This window comes from Rousettus aegyptiacus, unplaced genomic scaffold, assembly GCF_014176215.1.
Source record: "Rousettus aegyptiacus isolate mRouAeg1 unplaced genomic scaffold, mRouAeg1.p scaffold_m13_p_7, whole genome shotgun sequence".
Classification (NCBI taxonomy): Eukaryota; Metazoa; Chordata; class Mammalia; order Chiroptera; family Pteropodidae; genus Rousettus; species Rousettus aegyptiacus.
This window is the reverse complement of record NW_023416310.1, coordinates 21,607,851-21,619,807: the sequence shown is the minus strand read 5'-3', so window position 1 is coordinate 21,619,807 and position 11,957 is coordinate 21,607,851. Positions and strand designations below refer to the sequence as shown.

At 38.6% G+C, this 11,957-nt stretch overlaps 1 protein-coding gene across 5 annotated transcripts in view; it reads right to left on the bottom strand.

Annotated features, from left to right (window-relative positions):
- Window positions 1–759: 759 nt before the first annotated feature.
- QPCT (glutaminyl-peptide cyclotransferase) overlaps window positions 760–11,957 on the bottom strand; it is a 37,801-nt gene continuing 26,603 nt past the window's right edge. For all 5 annotated transcript variants that reach the window (XM_016162538.2, XM_016162537.2, XM_016162536.2 and 2 more), the window contains 5 exons: window positions 11,065–11,343; window positions 6,748–6,924; window positions 4,626–4,725; window positions 2,254–2,370; window positions 760–1,369 (listed from right to left, as the gene is read on the bottom strand). In XM_016162538.2, the coding sequence (XP_016018024.2) occupies window positions 1,224–1,369; window positions 2,254–2,370; window positions 4,626–4,725; window positions 6,748–6,924; window positions 11,065–11,343 (819 nt within the window). In that variant the 3' untranslated portion in view covers window positions 760–1,223. The remainder of the gene's footprint in view (window positions 1,370–2,253; window positions 2,371–4,625; window positions 4,726–6,747; window positions 6,925–11,064; window positions 11,344–11,957) is intronic.

Sequence of the window (11,957 nt, the reverse complement as noted above, 5' to 3'; positions counted from 1 at the left end):
ATTCTTTTTCCAATGACTTCCTTTGTCAATCGACTTAAAGCTATCATTGCTTCCCCACTCAGCTGGTCTGTCTCCCATGCTATCCAACCCCAGGACATAAATTCAGTGAGTATTAATCGTCCCCTCAGAACAGAAGTCCCAGCTAACTTTATCTAGATGGCAGAATCAATTTCCTAATTGTTTATTGAACAAGTTTGTATTTCTAGTAAATTGTTTCTTATAGCTAAAGAAAAATCCATGAATTCCAATGTGTTTCCAGCCCAAATAATTTTGCTTCCATGACTCTCTTGAAAAAAGAAATGCCCTAATTAACCAAACATGAATAAAATATAATTTACCTACACAAAAAATATAACTACTGTGCTACTGCTGTATTACCTTAATATTGACTGGAGGTCATAGTCAATAGTATTTTTCCGTCTTCTTCACAACTGATGATCAAAACTGCAAATAAATGTCTGGTAATGGTATAATTTGACAGAAAAAAAGAACGAAAATATTGTAGACATAGTTTGATCATAACTACACCTTTAAAATCTTCATTGAAAATATGTGAGGAAGAGCTCAAGATCGAATAGTGATTCTGTTAATATAATGGCATTATAATTTTTTTTCTCCATTTTATAATTTTCTATTAGTGACTATATTCTTTTTGAAGTAAAATGTTAAATTTCTAAAACTATAAAAATTGAACTATAAATTACAAAATTTTTCATTTATATTTTAAAAGGAAATTCACAAAATAACATTTAACTCTGATTTAATGTCTATAAAATAAACCCTACAAACATTTCTCAAAGAAATTTGAGTCTTGAAACTATATCTCTGTTTTGTATTATATGCAATAGATTCCCAAGTATAAAAAGTCATGAAATTTAGACTACACATTGCAGGTCACCACTATATTTAAGCACTATTTAGAAGACTGTGATACTGAATATACAAACCTGATTTAGCTTCATAGTTTCTGAGATAAAGGAGTTTTTTTTTTAAGATATTTATTTTCAGTTTTCCTTACATTTCCCTTTTTTATCTCTAGATGAAAATTAATGAGCAATTTATGACATGACAAATTACCGATCACATATTCAAAGCTACCTACAGAATGAATCCATAGGACAGACATTTCCACATGGCGTTTGTCTGGAGTCATATAATTTTAAATTGTACCTTAACTTTTAAATTTGATACTGGATGCAATTACTATAAACTACATCGGAACTTTACAAATGCAGATATTCTAGCACAAAGACTTGTATGATTTTGTTTAAATTGTCAATGGTTGTTTCATCCAAATTTTCTTCATCGTCATCCATGGTGTGCCAGACTTCAGGGAAAGGAGACGATATCAGATGCAAAACTGGAACACCTAATAAGGAAGAAGTGACCTGTAATTAAGTGCATGTTTTCAGGGCGTAACTAGAAAGTGTCCTTCTCCAAGCAGAAGTCTGAGTGGGAGCTCTGTACCATAGAAAGACAGCTGGTAACTCATCAGCTTCTGTGGACTTCTTTATGTCTTCCCCTTATGCTCCAAAGTCATCCATCCATGAAACAAATGTTAATTAATTCAATAAATTATTATAAAGCATCTACTATATACCAGTCCCTACTCTAGGAGTTGAGGGTTTATTGGTGAAAAAGGCCAAGCCATATGGAGCTTACATTCCAGTAAAGAAAGAAACAAGTGAACGAATATACAAAAATAATTTTAGAAAGTGATAAGGCTTTTAAAGAATAATAAAACAGGTGAAGGAATAGAGAATGCGGGGCAAACAGTGGAGCCAAGAGAGGAGTATTTAAAGTCAGGGAAGGACTCTGTGAGAAGCTAACATTTAAACAGAGACATGCAACAAAGGAGAAAGCAAGCTGTACAAAGATCTGAGGGGGAGCCTTCCAAACAGCAGTATTAGCAAGTGCAAAGGTCCTAAGGTTGGAGTGTGCTGGGCCTGCTGGAGGAGCCTGATGAGGATGGATCAGAGCAGTACTGATACGAGACAGAGGTAGGTGGGGATGTTGGAAAGAGAAGACAGAGTTTTCATAAATATTATAGATATAGGAAAAAAATATAGAGGTGTCCTTAAGAATTTGAAATGACTCTCATAAGACAATAGAAGCCATAAGATGATTGGTGGGTGATTGAATTAACCAATTAATGAATTTAATTGTTTCTCATACTTCTAGATTATTGCAAAATCACATAAAATACAATAAGTTAAAAATGCACATGTACGCATACATATACACACACATTACCTTTTCTTAAAAATGGAATATGGTCGTCCTGAATTACACCTCCATAACCATGATTCTGGAAATACTGCCCCTCCAAAGAATGATCCTTGAGCAAACCTAATTCATGGAGTTCATGTTCTGCAGATGACAATTAGTAGATAAATATCTATTTTTATATGATCAATACTCAGAATGCATAATGAGTTTGAAATCTTAGCACATGTAGGCCATAGTTTTTAATACACGCAGCAGTGAGCACAGCCACACCCATGACAATTAGCATCTGGGCTGAACTTGGGAGTGTACATTTTGGAGTAGTTCTGGGGAGAGAAGAGTCACTTGTGGCTGTAGCTTCACAGGTGAGAACCTCCTTAGAGGTAGAAACTCAGTAGAACATGAAGAGATGGAGAATTAGAAAAGTAGTACAAAATGGGAGGAAAAACACAAATGTAAATACTTATAGATCCAAGATCCGGTATGACGAATACCTTTAGAGGAGATGTGGGGCTTGAAAGGGCAATACCCAAACCAAAGAGGAGTGAAGTATACTACCGGCCACTCTGTGGGAAAGTGTTACCTATTATGACCTGCATTAGTAGTTCTCAAAGTGTAGTCTCTGACCAGCGGCATCAGTATCACCTGGGAACTTGTTAGAAACGCAAATTATCTGATCCCACCGCAGACTTACTGAATCAGAAACTCTGGGAGTGGAGCCCAGCAATCTGTGTTGTAAAAAACCCTCCCCGTTATGCACACTATCCTTTAAGAACCCTTGGCCTGAATTCCACCACTCTTGTCATCTTGTAACATAGAACCCACGCGTTACATGGTTATGTACAACATGAGTTCTATGTTACAAGATGATATCACAAGAAGAGTATAAAACAACCAAGTGAAACTTCCCAGGATGGCTGTGTGTGTGTGTGTGTGTGTGTGTGTGTGTGTGTGTTTAATTGCTAAATTAAAGGGTAAAACTAGACCAAGTAGTAGCATCCATATATAATATGATTTTAGGACCATAGAGAAACCCCTTACCATCACCAAACAATATTTCGTCTGTTTATTGATACTTATAATTCCTTTATCTTGGGATACAAAGTTTCCTTATACAATTAAATGTGGTATAAAGTTTAAATACCACTAGGAGTGGCAGTGCAATGGGTTACAATTACATGAAGATGCAAGTTACTGATATAAGTTCATTCTGACAGAGGAAATAAGAAAAGTGTACAAAATTCTTGAAAGAAGGCCAAACCCAATTTCTTGAGGCCACCATTAAAGTAAGGAAAAAAACATGCTGCAAGGAAGAGGCTCAAGAAGCTTATAGTAATAATACCATAATAGTGATATTTTCAAACTAGGAATTGAAATTTACCAAAGTCTCCGAGGTTCAGGTAAAATTTTCTCTTATAATATTCTAGATCAGACTGGCAAATTATGAACTCATAGCAAAAGTGTGAGGTAAGATGGCAATGCTTTTCCCATTGTATAGAAGTAATACAATTCTACCTGGCTCCAAGGAGTTCTGTGGCTAGTAAGGAATTCCTAGCCTGAAGTTTTGCCTCGAAAGCAGGTGTCCTCGCCTGAATTCTATAATAAAGGTCTGTCTCATTTTCATCTCTCCCTGATGCCAATTGTTTTATTGTTGAGGGAGGTGGAGGACAGAAGAGAGATGTTTGTGTTTTGGTGAGGGGGAAAGTAGAAGTATATAAAGAGATGAAGTTATTCTCCTTTTTCCTTCTCCAAGCCCCAAGCCTCTCTCTCCAGCCATAGAATCTTTGTTTCTTGGCCTGGCCTAGCCTCCCCTGGTCTGACCTAGTCTCGTCTCATTGATTTGACACCAAACCTTCTTTTAAATGACTCTTCAAAGATCTTGGGTTTCTCTTGCATTGTGATCTCTTACTCTTTTGGAAAACAGGCAGAGATTGTATTCTATTTAAAGGAAGATCATGTCTGGATAGGCAGAAAATAGAAGATGAAAAAAACAGAAATAGAAAGGAAAGAAAAATTAAAGAATATCTTTTGGTATCATTACAAGGACATAACACTCATCATATTTATCATTAGCCAGTATTTTTCATTGAGTAGTTTTCCATAGGAATGCATTCCATATGTTTCAAACAGGAAAATATTTTCGACCATTTCTAAGGATATTCAGATATGAAATATAGCATTTTATGTTTCCACATCAAAATAAAGTTTTATGGAAGAAAATAAAGTTTGCCCACTAAAAGAAATGAATAGAAACAAGAAAATAATTAATAAAGTAAGAAAAAAATCCCGGCAAAGTATGTTATATATTCAAATCACGCACATACTCATTTGAGTTTTAAAATGTAGTGTTTGTCAGAGGAAGAAACCAGGTTTGACTCTTTAATAAAAGAGGTGCTTACCAATTGTTTGAAGTCTATAAAACCATCTTGCAGAGTTTGGAAAAAAATTGACAAATGTTGGGTTGAGAGCTCCAATTAAATCTAATAAGACCAATAAATCCTAAGGGAGAAAGAAAAATTTGTTTTAATCTCTGTCACCAAAACTTGTTTCATACTCATCACCAGAAAAAAACAATCAGTCAAAACTAACATCATTTAAATAATTCAAAATAATCTAGGGAGCTGTATAAATGAACAAAAGGTTTAATAACATCGTAAGCTAATTATTTTGGAGAACTTTATAATCTTGCTTATGCAATATGGACAAAGGGCAAAGTGTAGATTCTTCATGTCTGTAATCCCAGAAGGCTATCACTAAGAGAACATCTAGATAAATATTTCATAGATTTAAAACAAATACATTTAACTTTATTTTCAGATGGGAGTCCAAGCCTGTCTGATCTTCTATTCTATTCTAATTAGCCATTTTATCCTTTGTCTTAAATGACACAACTGCCTACAGGAGAACACTTTAGTAACTATTTATTCCTCAAAGCAGCATATAGGAATATTTCTCAACTCGAAGCTAGAAGACCTTATGTCTCTGGTCTCCATCTCCTTTCCTATCTAACCAGAAGCTCAGATCTGCTGATCTCTAAAGGTCCCTTCTGGTCATAAGCCTCTACAATTAAATCGGTGTGTCCTTAACTAGTTTGAGTCATAAAATATCAGCAGGCTTGAGGATTCCCTGAAGACTAGCCCCCAGAATAAGCACTCCTGATTTATATAATGTGAGATCATGTGAGGATAAATATCTTGTATAGATCCTAATACATAGTAAATAAATATTTGCAGTCTATGTTTCTAAAGACAGTGTCCCTTAGCTCATAAATGATGATTACATATATTCATTGGGAAAAAATAGACTTGTTTGAAATTGGAGTGTATTCACAAGGTTGGATAAATTACTAAGAGTTTGTTTGTGGGGGGGAAATGGTCTTAACCATCACTATGGATTCATATATTTGAACCGATACATAAATAACTTTGTTCCTCCTACTGATAGCCGGGTGTCTCCACCTCCTATGAATCCTTTTTGGCCATTTGGACACAAGTGACTAAGGTGCAAACCATATTCCCCTGACCTATTATGAGCTGCTAATAGACGACAGGATGGTGAAGATGTCCAATGGAGATGTGTTAGAGTCACAGAGGATATTAAATGTGGCCATTTGGATTGAGAGGGTAAACGTCAGTGACAGGGTACAGGACAGGGGTGAGTGGAGGGGTTGGGAATAGGCTGTCAGCTCACAGATGAGGTGGGAGTCGGGGTGGATGAAGGCACATGAAGAACGAAGACTCAGGGATGGCATAACATTCCAAGCTGGAGTTAGTGAGGACTCAAGACTGAATGAAGGTCAAATATAAAAAGAGAATCAGAGTGGGAAAGAAGTCAAGGATAGGGTGAAGGACTGGGGGAGGGGGCCAGGAATGGGGATGAAAATGGGGTTGTCACATCCATGACTTGGTGATAAGAGCAGGGTTTTAAAGGCAGCATCAAAATGTCTCTACCACTCACCCCCCTCCCCACGTTAAAAATATCACATCGAAATGTCATATACACACTTGGAGTCATTTTAGCACTTTGAAGCCACCGAGAACACTCTTCCCTCCCATTCTCATATCATATCCCACTCTTACTGCATTTCCCAAGAGCCTCGCCTCCTCAGGCTTCAGAGAGGCCTCAAGAAGGGATTTGCTCTCCCTGTCCCTGTACGGCACTGGGGGAATGTGCTCCTGTTAGGCCGGGACTGAATCTGATGTCTCCTTAATCTGATCTTTTTTTTCACATCATTTTAATTAAACCTTTTTTACATTTTTTTTAAACCAATTACATTTTTAAAATTCACAGTGTAAATTTTTATATTATTTTAATTAAGTTCAAACGTAACTGCTAACCCAGAATCATTCTTTTTTAGCTCTGGGATTCCTCAAAAACTCAATGCCTGCCAAGGAATGTTCTACTATAAACACTCCGCTCCAAGGATGCCGTGGCATTTGTAGGTCTTTAACTGGCTCTAGCTTTGGCTTCCTTTGAGACAGAGCCTGCAGCTGCACCACCGCGGAAATTACCCAGACTAACCATGCCGTGCAGTTGGTTGGTGTTTCTCGCTCCAGGTGGGTGTGGGGTCAATGCCATCTTTGAAGCTAAGTGCCGAGACCCATACAGAGAGTCTTGAGGAGACCAGTGAAGAAAAGCCTCTTCCCCATCAAAGAAAATTAGCTGGAGTGAGAGATCTGGCATGGAGTCTGAAACGTTCTGATAAAAAGAACAGTGAAAAGATAGCAAAAAATGCTGTGAGGATTTAAGAAATGGCACGCTTCACTATTAACTGGGGGGAAAAAAAGAAAGAAAGATAAGCCACAAAGAAAAGGAAGATACCAAAGTGAGAGAAAACATGATAAAATTTATTTTGCACCACTTCCTCCCTGAAAAATCATCATGCCTCTCATAGTCTTCACCCATATAAACCTCACCTTCTCCCACCACCTCTGAAGATAGAAGTTGTGCATTTTTTCTAACTCTTTAGAGAACTTGGAAACTGTGAAACTGCCATGGTGGACATGGTGACACAGCGTCACAGTTCTGTTTCAGAAGGATGTATCGCCCCAGCTGCCAGGAAAACTATAGCAGAGAGCCTTCAGCTATTAGTCCCTTTAAGGGTCGCCTCAGCCACGGGGGTGTCCTACATCCAAGGAGTGATCTAAGCGGGTCCTGGGGGCTCTCTTAAGGGTCGTTGCACCTCCAGAGATCCCCATAAGTTGGCTCGGGCTGTCGTTGAACCTGTATGGCAGCTTGACTTATCCCTCTACCTAATCCCATCTCCCTCCTCTCCCTGCCATAGTTATGGAGCCAAGGCCACTCCCTAAGAAATGACCTAAATGCTGAGCTCCACGTCAGAGTGTGTGTCCCAGGGAACCCAACTTGAACAACTGCAAATCTTTCTTGCGTCTTAAGTCTGCAATGTTTTTTTTTTATTGAGTCTAGTTTCAAAGATCAGCCCAGGAATGCAACAGCAACACAAAGAATAATAATTACGGCCTCTCCCCTTAAAGGAGCCTATACTTTAGTTGGGGTAGGAAAGCTAAAGCAAATACATGAGCATGGCGAAATGTGCCAAGGGTCAAAAAGGTAACATAAAATTCCTTTGGGAATTAGATGGAATGAAAGGTTGAATCCTTGGAGTGTCAATGAAGACTTCATGCAAAAGCCAGCATTTCAGGAGAACTTAAAAGCATGGGTAGGATTCTGATCAATTTTTTTACTTTCTGACAACTCTCACCTTTCAGATTAGTTTTGCTGGTACCCTAACCCCCACAATCCTTCAAATCCACTGGAACTGCTGATTGATCAGATCGTTCATCTTTTCACAGTCTTTCCCCCTATGATGCCCTCACTTTATTCCATATTCACTTAAATTCCAGAGTCATTCTAATTGCTCCCTTGCAAACACACTCAACTCCTTTGCCTCTTTTTGCCTTGGCCAAACTCACATGACAAAAACATAACCTTAAGTCCAACGCTCTGTCTCCTTCGTGCTTACATTCATGCAGCTGAACCTGGCTGGATAAAAATACACAACCATTTTCTCTCTCCATCTCACTACAGTACCAGGGGAATGTATTCACATTGCACCAAACTGAATCTGATGTTTCCTTAATCTGTTATGGATATAAGTTCTCCTCTTATCTCTTTAAGGATATTAAAAAATCATGTCCTTTACGTTATCCTTTGCTCTTTGTGCTCTATTCCCTCCCAGTTCATTTTTTCAATTTGTGTTATTTGTTTTGCTTGCTCTTTTCATGTTGGAAACTGACCTCAAATGTCTGGTCATCCTTTGTGTTCATTCATATTAAAGGTACTATAACATTGACTATAGACACAGATGGTTGTCTTCCATGTAGGGCAATCTGGTGCCCAGTTTTCACTGAGGATCCCCAAATGTCACTGTCTGTGGGTCTTTCCTATGAGGTGGTTCACATTCTCAAGAGAAGGATCTTCCAGTTTCCTGTCTGCTGGGTATAAACTAGCTGCTGACTCGCTCATGCTGTAAGTTGGGGAAAGCCTGGGACTTCATTGTACAATATGCAGACATTCACCTCATCTTCATTTCCATGAGGTACCTCACCACTGCCCTCCTCTATATTCTGTGTCCCTATGTCCAGAACCTCTCTGGTTCAACTTCCCCAATAAAATATTCTGTCATCTCCCACAAGGATACAGGCAGGGTCCTCATCTATCTGCCAGGAGTGGGGTGAGAATCTATATATCTAAGGGTTCCTTAAACAGATTGATCAACTCTCTCCTCTCCAGCCCCCTGCCTCACTTCTGCCTTCCTCACTATCTGTGTGGCCTGATTTGTGAAGGTCTTCCAGTCCTTCTTCACAGCAATACGATAAATGCATAATTACCGGTATTACAGTATTAATGTCTGTTAACATCGTGGTGAATTATCTTCAGTCTTTCTCCATCTGAGGCTCTATCAGGTAATGCCATACTAAGGTGTGAAAAATCACCCTAAACTCAGTGGCTTAAAACAACAATGATGTGTCTTCCTGAGTCTGAAGGTTAGATGGGAGACAACTAATCTAGGCTGGTTAGGGCTGGAGAAGCTCTGCTTCATTCTGCAGTCGTCAAGGCTGGCTCCGCTCCGCATGTCTCTTATCTTCTTCCTGGGACTGGAGGGCCAGCCGGGGCCGCCCTTTCCCTGGCGATGGCACAGGTGCGAGCGCGCAAGCCCAGTTGTACAAGCGCGTTTCCAGCCTCTTCTTGTGCCACATCTACTGGCATCTCATTGCCCAAGACAAATCAAACAGCCAAAGTGCAGAGTCAAGGAATGATAAAGTACCACACAGTAGGAGGGCACGGCAAAGTGATAAGGCAAAGGAGGCGAATATATAATGATAATCTTACTAGCGGAAGTGGGAGAGCTGCAAAGACTTGGGACAATAACCCAGTCTACTATCCAGTCCCCTCCCAGGTCACATTCCACCATCACCACCCAATCCAGGACAGCTGAAGAACTTAAAATAATTCCTTCATATGAATTTAGTTAAAGTACAACTGGAAGAATAAATGTGATATGCTCACCATTCGTAACCAAAATAGTCCTTTTTTTTTTTTTTTTTTTTTTTTTTTTGCCCATATCACTGGACAATTTTAGTAAGGCTAATTAAGAGAATGTATTTTTTAATGGATCCCAACCCAACAACTCATTCGGCCCTTTCTACTTCTGGTCCCCAAAGCAGGTGTGAGCTACATGGAAAAGGTAAAAGAGCTCCCGAAGAGAAAACACGCCCACTACACGGCCTGCCTTTAAGTCATATTTCATTTCATGTCCTTTTCCTAGAATGAAAATATGAAAAATTAAACTTTGTATCAGTTCTTGAACTCTTCTCACCCAGTTTCTGGGTAAGAGTGGTTGTTAAAAGCAAGGCAAGAGCATGGGACAAAGACATTGTGGAAGGATAAGAAAACAAAACAAAATGGAAAAAAAAAAAAGAGTGAAAAGGACACCGAGGGGTTATAAACAATTCTTGCTTTTTTCAAGCTCAGCATATCCAGCAAAAATAGAACAAAATATCTCTATTACTTCCATTACAAGATAAACCTTTTATTTCTTTACCCCATTGTAAAAAAGGCTAGCTCCTTCATAAAGCTCTGAGGGGGGAAAAAGGTATTTGTTGCCTGTGAACAAAGATCTTTGTTTTTGCTTTGTTGTGTTTACTTGGTTATGAGAGATATCTGAACAAAGTGTCTTCATCTAGTTTAGCACTTTTTTCCAATATACCCTTAAGAACACAGAGAATGAAATAACATCTGAGAGTCCCAGAAGTATTTTGAGCTGAAAATATAACAAAAGCTCTGCTATGCTACAAAACTGAGCCGAGATTCACAGATAATAACAATAATGCATTTCTGCTTCATGTTTTTCATCTCGATATGTCTGAATTACTTTCTACTTCAGAACCTTTCTACTTTGTAGCAACTCCCTCCCCCCAACTCAAGAGCCACCATCTCTCAGATCAGAAGGTTGTGATGTTCATGGTTACATAAACAAAAAGAAATAAACAGAGATCTCATACATATGCCTGCACCAACCTTCTGCTTTCTTCATTTTTTTGCGAAGAAATGTTGCAATTAATTTAATGTGTATTCACAACTAAGAAATTGGGTGTCAATTAATGGATTCACTGTCATGTGTCTTAGCTTTATTGCCCATGCTTGACATTTCAAATAATGTAATGTTCCAAATAATAGTCATTCAAACTCATACAAAATGTACCAAAAGTCTACATTTCTAAACAGCCTTCTCACTCCCCCAAGGGATTCTAGAATTTATTCTGAGTTACTGCTAATGTGTTTTATCCCAGAAATCTACAAGAAGGAAACAGATACCTTCAAGGAAAGGAGTCGTTTGTCTAAGGCACGGGCAAGTTCCAACATCATCGCACATGGCACAGCTGAATCAGTGGCTCCCACAAACACTCTGTCGCCCCAATGGGGAAAATACTTGGAGTCGTAGTGACAGGCGAGGACCAAGTGTCGTTTAGCAGTAGGATTGAGGGTACTGATGATATTTGAGAAAGAACGGTACCCGTAGGGTGTCTGACTTAAGAAGGTATCTACTTCCAAGACCCAGTCAGCTTGAAGTCTCTGAATTCTCTTCATGATGTGCTGATCAAAACAAAAACAAAAATTTCAGATTGAGACAGGTTTCATTTGTTAACTATGTTTGGGATTTTTATGTAATGCTTTTCAAATTAAAAATGCAATGCATACTTCTCAAATTAATAGCAAGGATGTTTAATGAAAAGCTAATCTTCTCCCTCCTCCAGTCTTCCTTCCCCCTTCCAATTATTAATACCAATGTTAATAGTCTCATGTATATCCCTCCACACCCTTTTCTTTGTTTATACAAACGAACATATAGTAGCGTGCAAACATATATATCTGGCAGAGGGGTGTACGTTGTCATAGGAATAAAACCCTACTTTACTCATTACTCTGCCCCTTGTTCTTCTCACTTAACTATTTATTGTGGACATCACTACATGTCAGAAGGTAGAGATCCTGTTCAATATGTATTAAAGTCCACTTTCAGTATTTCTATGAGGATAAGAAGGCATGTTCGAGAAGTCAGGTATACCAAGGCCCTACAGGTCTCCATCTTCCATTCTAAGCTCTTTGAGGCCAGGAACTGCACATGGTAGCTCTTTTTGTCCCCTTTGAACTGCATATGATCCAAGTCCAGCAAATACTTCATAGTATAATGAACATTAACAAAAGAT